The sequence below is a fragment of the Staurois parvus genome, unplaced genomic scaffold (genome assembly GCF_062004578.1).
Source record: "Staurois parvus isolate SC_StPar_1 unplaced genomic scaffold, SC_StPar_1.0 ptg002140l, whole genome shotgun sequence".
Classification (NCBI taxonomy): domain Eukaryota; kingdom Metazoa; phylum Chordata; class Amphibia; order Anura; family Ranidae; genus Staurois; species Staurois parvus.
The window spans coordinates 2,708,471-2,728,275 of NW_028319936.1; the positions used below are offsets into that span (position 1 = coordinate 2,708,471).

The 19,805-nt window shown below is 46.1% G+C and overlaps 1 protein-coding gene across 1 annotated transcript in view; it reads left to right on the forward strand.

Annotated features, from left to right (window-relative positions):
- Positions 1–8,616: 8,616 nt before the first annotated feature.
- STPG1 (sperm tail PG-rich repeat containing 1) overlaps positions 8,617–19,805 on the forward strand; it is a 196,003-nt gene continuing 184,814 nt past the window's right edge. The window contains exon 1 of the mRNA XM_089665192.1: positions 8,617–8,725. Within this exon, the coding sequence (XP_089521318.1) occupies positions 8,719–8,725 (7 nt within the window). The 5' untranslated portion in view covers positions 8,617–8,718. The remainder of the gene's footprint in view (positions 8,726–19,805) is intronic.

The window sequence follows — 19,805 nt, forward strand, 5'->3', positions numbered from 1 at the left end:
CGCGGTCCTGCAACACTGTACCCATGTGAATTTTTTACCATTTTTTTTGAGACAGATAAAGCTTTATTTTTGGTATTTATTCACTGCTAGGATTTTTTTTTTTTTGTAATTGAAAAAGTCCAAAAATTTTGAAAAAAAGTGTTTTTTTAATAAAATTTTGCAAATAAATAATATTTCATCATAAATCTTTGCCAAAATGTATTCCGTTATCTTTTTAGTAAAAAAAATCCAAATTAGTTTATAACCAAAAATTATAATTTTTAAACATTTTTTTTTACATTTTTTTTTTTTTATATTATTTTTTATTTTTATTTTATTTTTTTACATACTGTCACCCTAGCAGTACAGTGTCACCGTGGTGACACTGTACTACTTGTGGGGGGTGATGATTTTTTTTTTTACACTGATTGCTTTTGCACCCATAAAGGCTGTAAAAGCAATCATTTCTCTTTCTCTCTGTGTGCATTCTTGCAGTCATTGAGAAGTACTGAGTGAGCTGTGATTGGTGACAGCTTGTCACATGGTACAAGGCTGTTGTGAATAGCCTTGTACCATGTGACCTCACAAGTGACATCTTGCTTACTACTTTGCATGTGATCACTGATTGGCCAATCAGTAATCACATGATCAGGACCTCGTACAGAGGTCCCGCGCGACGATCGGTGTTTCACTGTGTCAGAGCACAGCGGGCACCGGATCGCGGTGCTGCACGGCTTGAGGGAGCGCGCACAAGCAGGGTGCGGGGAGGCCGTTTATAAACAGCCACCCGACCCTGCAGTGCCACCGTCCGGCCTATAAAAGGTACGAGGGGCATTTCATGTGGCCCCTGTGTCCTTACCCACACTCAAAGCACACCCAAAAAAGCCTATTAAAGGTACCAGAGGCATTTCATGGGGCCCCCTACTGACCCTTGGGCAGTGCTTGAATGATCAGTCTGCCCGTGGTTGCTGCCTCATCTCTTTAAAACTGAACACATTACTTAAACAGGTTCTGTGGCTAATTTAAAGTGTTACTAAACCCACAACAGTAAAATCAGTCTGTATGCAGTAAAGCATGCTTGTTAGGCTCCCCAGGTTCACATCTGTGCGGGTGGTGCCGCTGCAGATCCGCACGAAAATCCGTGCAGCCGCACCACCCGCACAGAGAAATGCGGACCCGCGGGCGGGTGCCATTAGTTCTAATGGCATGCTGCCTGCACTGGAAAATGCAACCGTACTGGGAACCGAGGTTCCTCTGCGGGCTGCGTTTTCCAAAGAAGTGCAGGGACTTCTTCCCTGCGTGTCACGGGCACAGGAGGCCATTCAAATGAATGGGCTCTCATGCCTGTGCAAAAACGCAGCCCGTACGGCCGCATATATGTGAACCGGGGGTCAATGTACACTGCAGCTGATGAACTCACGTTTAAGAGCTTTTCTGCGGTTTTTTTCCAGCAGCCCCTGAACTCTCCCTAATGTTTTCCTATGTGTCCATGTACACATCGTCGTTTATAGGCTGTTGAGTTTACAGTAATTTTTTGAACGCACCAAACTTGCATTCAGGAGTAGATTTTATCAGCGTTTCAAATGCCAAACGCATGTAAACGCGGTTAACCGTGTTTATAAGCATTTGGAAAATTTTTAACTCTTTCATTTCCAGATGCTGTTCAGAGCCTTTTTTCATCATGAAAAATGCATGGAAAGCGTTTTCCCGGTACTCAAATGGACCTGGTACACCATACTTTGAGGTTTTGCATGAAAGAAAATATGTTAGACACTGCTGCAATAATTTCTGCACAGAAATGAGCTGGAACACATCCAAATACTACAAAAAAAAGACAGCTAATCTTAACACATACTGCTCTCTCTGCTTCTCTGTTTCTCTCAAAATGTGTACAATAGTTATTTTTTTACTGTTTTTCAGTGCATTCTGGGCATTTTGGAAGGTCTCCTGAGGTTATATTTAAAAAAACTCTTCTAAACGCAAATGCACATAAACGTGGTATGCAAACGCGGCTACACAGGCGTTTTTTAACCTACATTTTCCAGCAGTCAGTTTTCATCAGTGTGTCCCATGTACATGGAGCCTTAGGGTTCATGTACACTGCAGCTGATAACCTCATGTTTAGGAGCTTTTCTGGTTTTTTTTAGCAGCCCCTGAATGTTTTCCTATGTGTCCATGTACACATAGTCGTTTACAGGCAGTTGAGTTTACAGTTGTTTTGTTGAACACACCAAACTTGCGTTCAGGAGTAGATTTTATCCGCGTTTATAAGCGTTTGTGCTTAGGAGCATTTTTTAACTGTTCCATATCCAGATGCTGTCCAGAGACTTTTTTCATCATCAGAAATGCATGCAAAGTGTTTTCCATGTACTCAAATGGACCTAGCACACCAGCACAATCAGTTCCAGGTTTTGCGTGAAGGAAAAAATGGTGGAACGTGCCGCATTATGCTCATGATGGGATCCATAGTGAATTCAACCAGAAAAGACAGGTAATCTCAACACATGCAGGTGAAACTCGAAAAATTAGAATATCGTGCAAAAGTTCATTTATTTTAGTAATGCAACTTAAAAGGTGAAACTAATATATGAGATACACTCATTACATGCAAAGCAAGATAGTTCAAGCTGTGATTTGTCATAATTGTGATGATTATGGCTTACAGCTCATGAAAACTCCAAATCCACAATCTCAGAAAATTAGAATATTGTGAAAAGGTGCAATATTCTAGGCTCAAAGTGTCCCACTCTAATCAGCTAATTAAGCCACAACACCTGCAAAGGGTTTCTGAGCCTTTAAATCTCAGTCTGGTCTCTCAGTCTGGTTCAGTAGGAATCACAATCATGGGAAAGACTGCTGACCTGACAGTTGTGCAGAAAACCATCATTGACACCCTCCATAAGGAGGGAAAGCCTCAAAAGGTAATTGCAAAAAAAGTTGGATGTTCCCAAAGTGCTGTATCAAAGCACATTAATAGAAAGTTATGTGGAAGGGAAAAGTGTGGAAGAAAAAAGGTGCACAAGCAGCAGGGATGACCGCAGCCTGGAGAGGATTTTCAGGAAAAGGCCATTCAAAAGTGTTGGGGACTTTTACAAGGAGTGACTGAGGCTGGAGTCAGTGCATCAAGAGCCAACACACACAGACAGATCCTGGACATGGGCTTCAAATGTCGTATTCCTCTTGTCAAGCTGCTCCTGAAGAACAAACAATGTCAGAAGTGTCTTACCTGGGCTAAAAAAAAAACAGACCTGGTCTGTTGCTCAATGGTCCAAAGTCCTCTTTTCTGAAGACAGCAACTTTTGCATCACATTTGGAAACCAAGGACCCAGAGTATGGAGGAAGAATGGAGAGGCACACACTGCAAGATGCTTGAAGTCCAGTGTGAAGTTTCCACAGTCTGTGTTGATTTGGAGAGCCATGTCATCTGCTGGTGTTGGTCCACTGTGCTTTATTAGGTCCAGGGTCAACGCAGCCGTCTACCAGGAGATTTTGGAGCACTTCATGCTTCCTTCCATAGACGAGCTTTATGGGGATGCCGACTTCATTTTCCAGCAGGACTTGGCACCTGCCCACACTGCCAAAAGCATCAAAACCTGGTTCAATGACCATGGGATTACGGTGCTTGATTGGCCAGCAAACTTGCCTGACCGGAACCCCATAGAGAATATATGGGGCATTGCCAAGAGAAAGATGAGAGACATGAGACCGAACAATGCAGAAGAGCTGAAGGCCGCTATTGAAGCATCCTGGTCTTCCATAACACCTCAGCAGTGCCACAGGCTGATAGCTTCCATGCCACGTAGCATTGAGGCAGTAATTGCTGCAAAAGGGGCCCAAACCAAGTACTGAGTACATATGCATGCTTATACTTTTCAGAGGTCCGATATTGTTCTATGTACAATCCTTGTTTTATTGATTGCATGTAATATTCTAATTTTCTGAGATTGTGGATTTGGGGTTTTCATGAGCTGTAAGCCATAATCATCACAATGATGACAAATCACGGCTTGAACTATCTTGCTTTGCATGTAATGAGTCTATCTCATATATTAGTTTCACCTTTTAAGTTGCATTACTGAAATAAATGAACTTTTGCAGGATATTCTAATTTTTAGAGTTTCACCTGTACTGCCATCTCTGCTTCAGCTCTCTCTATTCCTCTCAAAATGTCTGAAACAGTTATTTTTTTTACTGTTTTTCAGTGCATTCTGGGCATTTTGGAAGGTCTCCTGAGGTTATCTTAAAAAAACACTTCTAAACGCAAACGCTCATAAACACACATAAATGCGGTATGCAAACTCGGCTAAACAGACGTTTTTTAACCTACTTTTTCCAGCAGTCATTTTCCATCGTTCAGAAGTGTCCCGTGTACATGAAGCCTTAGGGTTCATGTACACAGCAGCTGATAAACTCACATTTAGGAGCTTTTCTGTGTTTTTTTCCAGCAGTCTCTGAATGTTTTCCTATGTGTCTATGTACACTGTGTCGTTTACAGTTGTTTACAGGCAGTTGAGTTTACAGTAGTTTTTTTGAACGCACCAAACTTGCGTTCAGGAGTAGATTTTATCAGCGTTTATAAGCGTTTGTGTTTAGAAGTGTTTTTTAATTGTTTCATATCCAAATGTTGTCCAGAGCCTTTATTCATAATCAGACATGCATGCAAAGCGTTTTCCATGTATTCAAATGGACTTAGCACACTAGCACAGTCAGTTCCAGGTTTTGCGTGAAGGAAAAATGGTAGACCGTGCTGCATTATGCTCATGATGGGATCCATAGTGAATACAACTACAAAAGACAGGTAATCTCAACAAATACTGCTCTCTCTGCTTCTGCTCTCTATTTCTCTCAAAATGTATGAAACAGTTTTTTTTTTTTTACTGTTTTTCAGTGCATTCTGGGCATTTGGGAAGGTCTCCTGAGGTTATCTTAAAAAAAACACTTCTAAACACAAACGCTCATAAATGCGGTATGCAAACGTGGCTAAACAGCCGTTTTTTAACCTACGTTTTCCAGCAGTCAACTTCCATCGTTCAGAAGTGCTTTCCAAACGTCCCGCGTACATGGAGCCATATACTCACTGTGGAACCTAAAGAGTTAATCCTCTGCATATTTGATCCTGTCTTCTCTGATCCTCCACTTCTTCCAGTGTCCCCCCTCTTATATCCTGATAAGACATATCTTGTGCAGATACTCTGTACATGCTACGTTTGGTGTGTATTGCTATAGAGGTTTTTGTTTTTCTTGAGAGAGTGCATGTGATCAGCACAAGGCCAATCAGTACTGTCCAGACAGAGGTCAGGGGACTTCCATCCTCCAAGAGCAGAAAGAAAACATCCTACAAGCTTTAACCAGTGCTCTGCTGGATACTGATAGAAGTCACAAGACTGCTGTAACTGCTGATAGGAAAAGATATTTAGCAGTTTATATTTACTAAAATAATTGCATTTCCATGTTGTGTGTACTATGGGAGGCCAGATATAGTGAATGCAGGGTCCTGGGTTTAGTATCACTTCAATGTGTTAACTTGATTGTTGCAGCTATTTGTCATTTGTTCCCACACCAAAGAATATCTAATGAAATAAAATAAGACTCAGCACAATCAAAAATTATTTTGCCTGTGAACTCATATGGCTACATAAAACTACCTAATACCATACAAATACAAATGTGAGTGACCCCAAAATTATCATTAAACATCCAAATTAAATATATTAAAAATGTATATATAGTGAATCAATAAAGATAATATCCCCCGAAACGCTGTATAATACAGTCTAAAAAGTCCACCACCTTTTAGTCCGTTTATATATTAAATCCACCTGTGTTGAGATCAATCACTACAACAAATAGTTCTTCCACCACCTTCCAATGATGCCGCTTACCTTAGATATTAGAAAAATAACAGGTGTGGTAACAAGTAGTGCCGTCATCCCTTGTAAGCCATATATGGAGTGAATGCAGTTTCCTGGGTTTAGTGACACTTTAATGCAGATAAGGCACTGAGTTTAATTACTACCTTATTCAGCCACAGAACCTGTATAATTAATATGTGTTCAGTTTTAAAGGGATGAGGTGGCAACCCTAGATCAGGGCCATCTTCTACCAGCACGAGGATGCACAGCTGTTTCATAGACCCCCATGCTGGCATTCCATTAGTTTCTACTGGAACACATGGCTGCACGGGCATAGCTGCCATGTCCTACTATAACATGGGGGCGGGTGCAGGCCCCCAAATGCATACAGAGTATGTTTGGGAGTCCGCACTCACCCCCATGGTATATTAGGACACAGTGGTTGTGCCCAACACAAGAACTGCATTCCCTTATAGTAAAGGATTGTATATCTGCTCCTTGTGTGAACGGGCCCTATCACACAAATACACGCATATGACACAACCCAAGAAAGCTAGAAGAATATTTACGCACATGTATACATACAGGGAAAAACACATGTTTAACCATTTAAGTACTGCAGTGTAGGCAAAGCTATAGTTCTGGAAAGGGGTCCATGGATGCCCTCCCTGGACCCTGTGTGCTGTGACCGCTGTACCCTTTGGACACAGTTGATCACAGATCGCGGTAAAGGGCCAATCACAGTGGCCATTTACCATGTGATCAGCTGTGTCTAATCACAGATGATCACATGCAAACAGACTTGTGGGTTATCAGCAGCATTTTCATCACACGCTATGTCTGTGTAAGGAAAGGACAGTCGATAACCAGCAAGGCTGTCAGTACTTTGTTTACACTGATAATCAGGGTACTAATCATCAGTGCCCTAATTATCAGTGCAGCCCCATCAGTACCGCCTTATCAGTGCAGCCTCATTAGTTCCCATCATTGTGCATCAGTGCCCATCAGTTTTTTTCTTTTAAGGATAAAAGGTTTTACATAAATAAAAGCTGATCATTGTAAGCACCCTTGCCAGTGTTAAATGGTTTGTCTCAACCCTATAATTGACACTTGTGTTGCACAGCCTGGTCTGTTACAATAAGTTGAAAAATAACAGACTTATTGGCATGATCAGGTGAAAATAAAGGAAAAGCGCCTAGAAAGACAACTAATGCAGCCATCACATATAAAATGGAACAGAACCCAATTTAACAGTTTCCCAACAAATTACATTCAAGGCATGCCTCGGATGATAACTATTACAGTTACTAGTGTGCTTTTGTTAGATTTCAACCGATCTGTGAAGCCATCAAATAATTGGTGTCAATGCTGATCACTTATGTAGTACCATGGCAACTACTGATCAAACAAAGGCTAAAGACTTGTACAAACGATGAGAATATCAGATAAATGATCATCCTTTTTTTTTCTGCATGCTAGTTTCATATTGAAAATGAATAGGTTATTAAAGTTCCGAAAATTCTCGTATGACAAAATACAACTTCGGAAGTGATGTAATGTATTCTTTAATTTCTGAGCATGTGCGGTCTTGGTCTTGTTTTTTTTTCCAGATGAATACTGTACTGATTAAACAAAAATTGTACATTTTGGTATCATATGAGTAAATTTTTCATGTTTATCCCTTCAGATAATTTCACATGAACTGTCGCTTTCGAAAACTGTGTACTATCAGATTATCATACGATTGCTTCAAAAGTGGTATTTTTTTGTCCGATTTTTTTTTGATTGTGTGCACTAGCCATAGGATGGCAGTTTCTATGGCTGCAAAGGATAGGAGGGTTTAGTTCCACTTTAAGCATGGGTAAGCGGCATTATATACATTTGTTTTAGTTCATAAACACTTTAACCCTTTGGAGTGCATTGTCCACGGTCTTTTCCATTTGGCAGAAGGTTTTAATGGTGTTAACCCCTCTCATATGTGGGTGTAGTGTTTGTATCCCCGTAAACCTCAAGTGCCCAAAGTCACTATTGTTTGAGTAAAGTGCACTTATAATGTTTTTTGCCCTTTTTTTCATGTTTACAAACATATGTGTTTTTCAATCTCTGAGCCAGGTTTCACATATTGCAATTTGTAAAGCACTGCTCAAACTGTTGACGCTATATAAATCCTGTATTATAATAATAATATAATTGCTTCGGACATTTACATTTTAGTACATTTGTATCACCTCCTCAATTTTAAACTATTCATCTATTATAGAAGAGACCACCGTATGATGGTATTCTGACGGAGAACTGAAAAAAAAGAAAAAACTATTTCCAGCATGGCGCACATGCACCTTGTAAATTAAAATCTATGTATTACCAAAATCCTTCTTTCCTTCTTTTCTGGGCTGTTTTGGTTTTGCATCATCCACACCCCCTAGATCTGTCATTCACAGCCCCTTTTGTTTCAGATGTCATTGATTAAAAACAAAGCACAGCTCAATGAGTCTGTGAGGAGGGGGAGCTGGGGAGGAGACCTAAGACAAGATCTAGTACAAAAAGATCAGAGCTGGTTTTTCTGGTCAAACCAGTCACAAAATGACATCATCTGCATTCTACTAGTGGATAATTAAATATATGTATATACTGTTTACTATAACTAAATTGGCTCATGTTATATAGGCAGTAACAATGCTTTAACACATCTGTGGAATACTTGAATCCATATGACTCAGAACCTCCTCTTGTGTATAAAATGTGCACTCTCTACTGAGCCTGAACTGATCAGGGTGTAGCAAGATGGCTGACTTTGTACAGCACATGCCTGCTTGGTGGTTGCTAAGTAACTAGTATACAGAATTGTACTAGCAAATATGCTCAGAGATCCAGCACCGTTCGCAGCATGGAAGGTATGAATACAGGAGATGTGTGTGTGTTTACTGATATTATGCACTCGATCAAAGTGCTATTGTTTATACATATCCAAATTTTATTTCAGGGGCGAAAAGGCATATACTATGTTGTTCTTTTATAGTTGTCCAACTGAAGCACTTGATCTACGTGCTAAAATGCATACTACTGAACTAAAGACACCCTCCAAAACATCATCTTTTTGGAAACCAGGGGACCTAAACATTAAAAAAAGACTATAGTCTCCTTAAAGTTGCAAATGTTTATGAAATCATTACAAAAAAACCCTCTAAAATTAATTTTAACACACACAAACACAATATAATCTCCAATTTTCCGTTAAGCCTGGGTTCACATATATGCGGTGCGATATATCGCATGTGATTCGCACAGGAACCGCACCGCATTCCTGTGCAAATCACGTGATTTGTATGCGGTGTGATTGGAGCCATACATTTTGAGTCCGCACTAGAATCGGATCGCATGGATATTCACACCTATGCGATCTGATTCTGCACATCGCAACGCGTTTTGTGAACCGCTTTCGGGGTGTTTTTAGCTTAACATACACATTCGCAGCGGTTTGCATGAATGGGGTATGATTCTGATGTGGTACGTAATTCACACAGAAACCACTGCAAATTCCGCACCACATCAGTGAGAACCAGGGCTAAATGTAATTGACAATGCTGAGTTGATAAATATAAAATATGTCAAACCTCAAAAATTTAGTCCACCTGTAAATTGGCAAAAAGCTATGATACTTAAAATTGTAATACATTCAAAATATAAAATTGTGATACATTGAAAACATAACATTGTAATATAGTTAAAAAATAAAACTGATACATTTAAAACATTATCAGCTTAGTGCTAAACCGAAATGATGACTTTCAAATAATTTCCTCAAACTTTGGTATGCGCAGAGATACCTAGTATGTGTCATACAATTTTTTTTTTTTGGGGGGGGGGGGGGGTTTGTTTTAAGCATGCACACACATCCTAGGTGTGTGTGTGTGTTGGGTGGATTTTAATTGTTTCTTTGTATTTATTTATTTAAATCGGTATTAAACCCAACACCAAAAATTTAATATATTGCAGCTTACCAATCATGTGGTGGGTGCATTATTTTTCTTTTGTTTTAGGCTTTTCCCCTCTGTTTTTATGTGGCGATCTGGCCAGAAACACAGCTCCTGTATTATACAGTCACCATTCTGGATGAAGGCACATAGGGCACCTTTGAACAGCAGCATTGCAGTCTGAGGAAAATGTTAGATGGACTAGCAGATTTAGATACACTAACACACTGAAGCCAAACTCCAGTTCACACTTTATAAGCAGTGTCATCAGTCTATTTCCTTTTGGGATAAAGGTTTTACATACGTAAATAAAAGCTGATCATTGTAAGCACCCCTGTCAGTGTAAATGGCAAGTCTCATCGCTGTAACTGACACATTCTGCTGGAAAGCTTGTCCTTTTAAAAAACAACAAACTTAGTGGCTGAATCACCAAATGAAAATAAAAGAAAGCCTAAAATGAAGACTAATTCAGCCCTCAACATCTAAGAATTGGTAAACTGAAGTAAAATAAATGCTGAACTCTGGGCTTATTCAAAAATTGAACTGAATGCATTTCTGTATTCATTAAGGTTCCATTCACATTTGGGCATTTTGTATCATGGGCAGACACTGTGAAAAAATGATAAATTGCACCACGTGTGTTCCATTCAATATCAATGGACTTAAAACGCAGTGCAATTCTGCCGCGATTGTTGCATGATAAGTGTCCCTGCAATTGCAGCAAACCACATTACAGGATGCTTGTCACCCAAAAAGAGCAGGAGCTTATTTTGGGGCGACAAGCTTCATGGGTAGAACCACCTCGCCCAGATGTGAATAAGGACAACTGCAGCTTTTATTTAAAAAAACCCCCACTATATTAAAGAGCCAAGCACACTTATTACATTTTCAGTACAGTAAGTACTATACTTTTTTCCACAGGGACTAAAATTGTGCCATGGTCTGCTTCAAGAGAAATTAAGGCACCCTATTACCATATGTGCATACACAGCTCAGTTTAAATGCCAACTACGAGCAGGATAGTTGGTTTACGTTATTGCAGCAGAGACATTGCATCTCTTCTGCAATAAATAGCCTGCCTGCTGATATGTTTTTTTTTAATTTTACCTTTAGTACCTGTCCCCGAAGATACACCGGTACTTACCTGCATTTGAACAGCACTTTCACTAGCAGCAGCCTTGCTTCTTGTGGTCAAGTGGCTGCACTCTGGCATTTCCATGCAGAAACCGGTGTCGCAGTTAACCCTCAGTGCATTCGGTGGGAGATCGTTCGGTAGTATATCTAGCAGCGCTTCCCCACAGAGATCACCTTCCTGCATCGCCTGCATATATATGGCCAAGCACCCTTTGTGTGATAAGTAAACGCTGGTGTCTGTAAGCAATTCCTCCTCCAGTTCTGCCAGCCAGTCTGCGGCATCACCCTGGATAGTCATCGCAGTCCAATAGCCAAAGAATCATATATGCGCCACCATCTTGGCACTCTCATTCCACATGTACACACTAGCTCCTCTCACTTCCACACTCTCACCATGCAGCTCCATATATCACCCCTCTTCCTCCAGTCTCCTTGGAGCCAGAGCCTCTCTTGCTTTACCCACCTGATCAATGAACTCTTTATGGTCCACTAGAAAATGTGCCCACCTGATGGCTAGCTTCTCCAGCAGAATAATACTACTGCAGCAATTCTCTGTTCTTACACACACTGGATAGTTCACAGAGCACCCCAACTTTATTCTTCCCATTGGGAAGAGAAATCCTGGACGAGCCCCCATATGTAGTGCTCACTTCTGAAAGGGCTCACTGATTTGTCACAGGTTCTTTTCCCAAGCTAGTGTCAGTCACACTTTATGGCTCAATGAACAATCTAGGAGTTTGTCTTTTGAGATTTATTGCTGAATAAACTCGAATGGGGTAAAGGGAGCTGTGGGACACTCCAGCAACACAGTGAAGAAACACTAGGACATGCTTCACTTGGACAAAACTTCTTAGTATAGTCTCTCCAATAGCAACTAAGGGAATCAGCAGCACTGGAGCACCATAAGAACGGTCCTAATTTAAAGTGGTTCTAAAGGCAAAAAGGTTTTTTTACCTTTATGCATTCTCTGCATTAAGGTAAAAACACTTTTAATGGTGGTTTCTTCCCCAGCACCCCCTAAATACTCACCTGAACCTGATATCAGTACAGCAATGTGCACATATGCAACAGCTCTTCTCCCCTCTCCCAGCTCTCACAGGCTTGGCAGAGAGCAGCGGGAGCCATTGGCTCCTGCTGCTGTCAGTCAAAACCTGTCAGCAGAGAACAGGGGGTGGGGCCAAGCCGGGCTGTGTGTCTGAATAGAAGTTTCAATCTTTACAATCACTTTAAGCAAACTCGGCACTGATGCACAAGAGACAGCAGCACACTGTCTCTAGGATCACTCAGGTCTGTGCTCACAATGTCCCTGGATACTTGGAAGCTTCCTTCCAGATATCTCCCCCTTGAGCTCTCCTGATCAGATCCTCAGTGAAATCCCTTGATTAGCTTCAGACATTCTCAGAACAGTAGGCCCCAGCTCTAGCTTAGCTGGTACCTGATTGAGCTCCTGTAAGAACTTCATCTGCACTGCCCTTTAGGCTGGGAACTTCTCCTCCTGGACAAGAGCAGGGCTGCCTCAGTCCCTCAGAATATTTATTCACTCCCCAGCCACCTACTGGGCATCCTCCCCCAGGGATTAGTTGAAACCACATAAATATTCAGGTTGCAGATTTGCTTTTTCCAGTCTACTACATTCCAGAATCAACTAGAAGGCAGGGGGAAGCAATCAAACCTGCAGCCAGTGAAACCTAGAATAGACCAAAGTAATAAAAGTCTGCTCCACTGATTACAAGGAAACCAGAAAGAATACATTTACCTAGCCTGTCTAAAAGCCTATCTAAGAGGGTGCTACACAATGATAAGAAGGGTATTTACTTTATTATTATATGTAAAGCATTTGTAAAGTTTGTAAAGTGTTTTTCTTCATAAATTAATCTCTGGTAGTGTGCCTGTCAGGGAACTATTTGGAACAAACGTGAGCATGTGCTGAGAAGGAGACGGCAGAACAAGGATATGTATGTACTGAGGAGAAGACCTGGCATGATTGCCAATTCTGTATATGGCTATGCTCATTTGCACAGGAGCATTCGTATATTGCGGCGGCTCACATATGCGTTAGCATAGGTGTGAGCACTGGCACACTTTCGTGCACATCTGCTGCTGGAACTGGCACCAAATGCTCTATATAAGGACAGTGGCTGTGCTCAGTTTGCTGGATGATCTTCAGCTACCAGTGCTCCTTGCTCTCGTATATCCTGTATTCTTTGGACAACCTGTTACTGACCCGACTTGCCTCTGGACTTTCCTTCTGCCTGACTCCTGGTTTGACCCTGGCTTGTTCAAAGGACTCTGCTTCTCTTGTTCAAATGTGTATGACTCTGGTTTGCTCCATTGACTACTCTTCTGCCTGCTCCAGTGGATCCTTGCGTATGACCTCGGCTACCATCCTGACTACACTTCCTCAGTCTGGACCTGCTAGCCTGACTTCACTTCTGCCTTGGGTGCTACCCCGCTTGTGGTCGCTGCTCTGGTCCCGCTACATCTCCAGGGGCAACAGTTCTTGCCATCTGTCCTGACAGACTAGCTGATAGCTATCTATAGGACTCCGCTGCAAGTAACTTCCAGCAGATCTTTCTAAATGGCATTGTGCTTATTTCAGCCTAGCAGTCCCTGTTCTCACCTTCAGGGGTGCTCAGCTGCAAGGGAATCCCTTCCGTCAAATTAGCTTCAGACCAAGTATGTGACAGTGACAGTGACAGTGCCCTATCCTTACAAGGTGGGAAAATATCTGGGTTCACAAGAATTTAATCTCCTTAGCATGTTCTCCAATTGGCTAGCAGGTAGGCAGGATGAACAGGGAAGGGGGTGTGTGTGTGAATGTTTCTTCATGTGCACTGAATGCAGGAATTTGTAATTCCTGCTTGTGATCTTTAAAGCTTGATTTACATGCATTTCCATGTGTTTGCATAGGGCAGCCCATTCAATTCAATGGGCTGTCCTGTGTGTGTTTGTGGCCCAAAAGAAGCTCCTGCTCCTTTTTTATGACAAGCTTTGTGCAATTTTTAAACAATTGCGGCAGGATTGCGCTGGGTTTGGGGTGCCATTAAGAATAATGGCACCCAAATGCGCATTTTGCCATGATTTGGAATCACAGACACAATCGTGGCAATTCTTCCTGCAATTTCAAATTGCATAATGTGAACGGGGTCTAAAGCGCAGGATAGTACTTAGTACTTCCTGTGTACTTGTGCCTCCACAGGAACCTGGATGGTCAGTTAATGATGTCAGCCTGACATGATTAGGTGATTTTAGCATCAGAATTAAAGTAAGGCACAATATTAATGTGGAAAGAATTATTTAACATTTAAATTGCTAATGTAAAACATACGTTTATTCAAAAAATATCGAACAAATAGAATACAAGGGCATTACATACAAGTAGTGTGCTGTGTCCCTTGTGCTGCTATCTGCTGCTTTAATTGAAATCTTCAGTCCTCTCAACCTCCACCCCAGCCGTAATCATTCAGCAAAGCGTGGTTAATAGAGCCAAGGGACCTGGCTAAATTTAAGCTGGCCATAGACTAATTGAAATTTGCCCAGGTCACCAGCAACTAGAGATGAGCGAATTATTCAAAAATTCGATTCGGCTGATTCGGCGAATTCGCGGAATAAATTCGATTCGAGTCGAATATATTCGCTGCGAATTTAACTTATAAAAAGGGTGTTTCTAGGCTTCAGAGAGCCTTTATATTAGTGCAGAACACTGTACCTTTAATTTAAATGCCCTTGGAGTCTGCTGGGGAAGAGAAATAATACTGTCAGTCAGTATGACATGCAGATGAGTGCCGTCGATCTTAGAATCACTGCACACTTCACTCATTTGGGCAGTCACGGGGCCAAAACCAGAGTGTGGAGCCACAGTGTGGCGGTGGAGGCAGCAGCAATGGGAGGCCATACAGCACCCTATGACAAAATGGAACCCACCAGCAGTGTGAGGAGACCTGAAAATGGCACATGGCAGAGTGTGGCGATGGAGACAGCAGCAATGGGAGGCGGTACAGGGGCCCATGACAGATTACGGGCCTGGCAGCAGCATGAGGAGTCGGTACGGGGGCCCATGGCAGATTACGGGCCTGGCAGCAGCAATGGGAGGCCCGTAATCTGCCAGCACCCTATGACAAAATGGAACCCACCAGCAGTGTGAGGAGACCTGAAAGTGGCACATGGCAGAGTGTGGCGATGGAGACAGCAGCAATGGGAGGCCGTACAGGGACCCATGACACACTCTGGACCTGGCAGCAGCATGAGGAGGCGGTACAGGGGCCCATGACAGATTACGGGCCTGGCAGCAGCATGATGAGTCGGTACGGGGGCCCATGGCAGATTACGGGCCTGGCAGCAGCAATGGGAGGCCCGTAATCTGCCAGCACCCTATGACAAAATGGAACCCACCAGCAGTGTGAGGAGACCTGAAAGTGGCACATGGCAGAGTGTGGCGATGGAGACAGCAGCAATGGGAGGTCGTACAGGGACCCATGACACACTCTGGACCTGGCAGCAGCATGAGGAGGCGGTACAGGGGCCCATGACAGATTACGGGCCTGGCAGCAGCATGAGGAGTCGGTACGGGGGCCCATGGCAGATTACGGGCCTGGCAGCAGCAATGGGAGGCTCATAATCTGCCAGCACCCTATGACAAAATGGAACCCACCAGCAGTGTGAGGAGACCTGAAAGTGGCACATGGCAGAGTGTGGCGATGGAGACAGCAGCAATGGGAGGCCGTACAGGGACCCATGACACACTCTGGACCTGGCAGCAGCATGAGGAGGCGGTACAGGGGCCCATGACAGATTACGGGCCTGGCAGCAGCATGAGGAGTCGGTACGGGGGCCCATGGCAGATTACGGGCCTGGCAGCAGCAATGGGAGGCTCATAATCTGCCAGCACCCTATGACAAAATGGAACCCACCAGCAGTGTGAGGAGACCTGAAAGTGGCACATGGCAGAGTGTGGCGATGGAGACAGCAGCAATGGGAGGCCGTACAGGGACCCATGACACACTCTGGACCTGGCAGCAGCATGAGGAGGCGGTACAGGGGCCCATGACAGATTACGGGCCTGGCAGCAGCATGAGGAGTCGGTACGGGGGCCCATGGCAGATTACGGGCATGGCAGCAGCAATGTGAGGCCGTACAGGGACCCATGACACACTCTGGACCTGGCAGCAGCATGAGGAGGCGGTACAGGGGCCCATGACAGATTACGGGCCTGGCAGCAGCATGAGGAGTTGGTACGGGGGCCCATGGCAGATTACGGGCCTGGCAGCAGCAATGGGAGGCCCGTAATCTGCCAGCACCCTATGACAAAATGGAACCCACCAGCAGTGTGAGGAGACCTGAAAGTGGCACATGGCAGAGTGTGGCGATGGAGACAGCAGCAATGGGAGGCCGTACAGGGACCCATGACACACTCTGGACCTGGCAGCAGCATGAGGAGGCGGTACAGGGGCCCATGACAGATTACGGGCCCGGCAGCAGCATGAGGAGTCGGTACGGGGGCCCATGGCAGATTACGGGCCTGGCAGCAGCAATGGGAGGCCGTACAGGGACCCATGACACACTCTGGACCTGGCAGCAGCATGAGGAGGCGGTACAGGGGCCCATGACAGATTACGGGCCTGGCAGCAGCATGAGGAGTCGGTACGGGGGCCCATGGCAGATTACGGGCCTGGCAGCAGCAATGGGAGGCTCATAATCTGCCAGCACCCTATGACAAAATGGAACCCACCAGCAGTGTGAGGAGACCTGAAAGTGGCACATGGCAGAGTGTGGCGATGGAGACAGCAGCAATGGGAGGCCGTACAGGGACCCATGACACACTCTGGACCTGGCAGCAGCATGAGGAGGCGGTACAGGGGCCCATGACAGATTACGGGCCTGGCAGCAGCATGAGGAGTCGGTACGGGGGCCCATGGCAGATTACGGGCATGGCAGCAGCAATGTGAGGCCGTACAGGGACCCATGACACACTCTGGACCTGGCAGCAGCATGAGGAGGCGGTACAGGGGCCCATGACAGATTACGGGCCTGGCAGCAGCATGAGGAGTCGGTACGGGGGCCCATGGCAGATTACGGGCCTGGCAGCAGCAATGGGAGGCCCGTAATCTGCCAGCACCCTATGACAAAATGGAACCCACCAGCAGTGTGAGGAGACCTGAAAGTGGCACATGGCAGAGTGTGGCGATGGAGACAGCAGCAATGGGAGGCCGTACAGGGACCCATGACACACTCTGGACCTGGCAGCAGCATGAGGAGGCGGTACAGGGGCCCATGACAGATTACGGGCCCGGCAGCAGCATGAGGAGTCGGTACGGGGGCCCATGGCAGATTACGGGCCTGGCAGCAGCAATGGGAGGCCGTACAGGGACCCATGACACACTCTGGACCTGGCAGCAGCATGAGGAGGCGGTACAGGGGCCCATGACAGATTACGGGCCTGGCAGCAGCATGAGGAGTCGGTACGGGGGCCCATGGCAGATTACGGGCCTGGCAGCAGCAATAAGAGGCCCGTAATCTGCCAGCACCCTATGACAAAATGGAACCCACCAGCAGTGTGAGGAGACCTGAAAGTGGCACATGGCAGAGTGTGGCGATGGAGACAGCAGCAATGGGAGGCCTTACAGGGACCCATGACACACTCTGGACCTGGCAGCAGCATGAGGAGGCGGTACAGGGGCCCATGACAGATTACGGGCCTGGCAGCAGCATGAGGAGTCGGTACGGGGGCCCATGGCAGATTACGGGCCTGGCAGCAGCAATGGGAGGCCCGTAATCTGCCAGCACCCTATGACAAAATGGAACCCACCAGCAGTGTGAGGAGACCTGAAAGTGGCACATGGCAGAGTGTGGCGATGGAGACAGCAGCAATGGGAGGCCGTACAGGGACCCATGACACACTCTGGACCTGGCAGCAGCATGAGGAGGCGGTACAGGGGCCCATGACAGATTACGGGCCTGGCAGCAGCATGAGGAGTCGGTACGGGGGCCCATGGCAGATTACGGGCCTGGCAGCAGCAATGGGAGGCCCGTAATCTGCCAGCACCCTATGACAAAATGGAACCCACCAGCAGTGTGAGGAGACCTGAAAGTGGCACATGGCAGAGTGTGGCGATGGAGACAGCAGCAATGGGAGGCCGTACAGGGACCCATGACACACTCTGGACCTGGCAGCAGCATGAGGAGGCGGTACAGGGGCCCATGACAGATTACGGGCCTGGCAGCAGCAATGGGAGGCCCGTAATCTGCCAGCACCCTATGACAAAATGGAACCCACCAGCAGTGTGAGGAGACCTGAAAGTGGCACATGGCAGAGTGTGGCGATGGAGACAGCAGCAATGGGAGGCCATACAGGGACCCATGACACACTCTGGACCTGGCAGCAGCATGAGGAGGCGGTACAGGGGCCCATGACAGATTACGGGCCTGGCAGCAGCATGAGGAGTCGGTACGGGGGCCCATGGCAGATTACGGGCCTGGCAGCAGCAATGGGAGGCTCATAATCTGCCAGCACCCTATGACAAAATGGAACCCACCAGCAGTGTGAGGAGACCTGAAAGTGGCACATGGCAGAGTGTGGCGATGGAGACAGCAGCAATGGGAGGCCGTACAGGGACCCATGACACACTCTGGACCTGGCAGCAGCATGAGGAGGCGGTACAGGGGCCCATGACAGATTACGGGCCTGGCAGCAGCATGAGGAGTCGGTACGGGGGCCCATGGCAGATTACGGGCCTGGCAGCAGCAATGGGAGGCCCGTAATCTGCCAGCACCCTATGACAAAATGGAACCCACCAGCAGTGTGAGGAGACCTGAAAGTGGCACATGGCAGAGTGTGGCGATGGAGACAGCAGCAATGGGAGGCCGTACAGGGACCCATGACACACTCTGGACCTGGCAGCAGCATGAGGAGGCGGTACAGGGGCCCATGACAGATTACGGGCCTGGCAGCAGCAATGGGAGGCCCGTAATCTGCCAGCACCCTATGACAAAATGGAACCCACCAGCAGTGTGAGGAGACCTGAAAGTGGCACATGGCAGAGTGTGGCGATGGAGACAGCAGCAATGTGAGGCCGTACAGGGACCCATGACACACTCTGGACCTGGCAGCAGCATGAGGAGGCAGTACAGGGGCCCATGACAGATTACGGGCCTGGCAGCAGCATGAGGAGTCGGTACGGGGGCCCATGGCAGATTACGGGCCTGGCAGATGACGACGAGGCTGCCAAGTGCGATCAGCCTCATCATCATCAATTAGGGTCTCCACCTCACTACTAGCCCCCTCGGCTGCGTGTGGGTCAGGAGACAGACCTGTCTCTAGACCGGCTACCGAGCCACTCTCCTCGCCAGTACTTCTTCGCCTGGCTGCTGAAGAGGCGGATGTCTCCCCCCGTTCCTGACCGCACTCTGTTAGCTCTTCCTCACTGTACAGTGGGGCTGAGCCCACAGCATGCGATACTTCGCTTGGTGAGGGAACACCAAAGGACAGGGGCAGGTAGAGGACACGTGATTTCAGTGGGCTTGCTCCCGGGCCATGCCAACTAACGGTTGTGTCTGACGTACCCACCGACCGTTGGCTGTAGGTGTCAGAGGTGACCTGGGAAGAGGAAGACAACCGAGCCAACCAATCGATGACGGCAGGGTTGTCGGTGGAGACACGACCGCTGGATGACACCGGGAGCACTGGCCTCTGGCTGCGACTAGTGCTGCCTCGACCCCTTCCTCTGCTGCCACGTCTGCTCGCTCCTGAAACATTGCCTCCTCTGCCACTCCTCTGCGTGTTGTCTGACATACTCTTTAATTCAACGATTCTGTGTCCCTGAGTAACGATTCTGTGTCCCTGAGTAACAATTCTGTGTCCCTGAGTAAC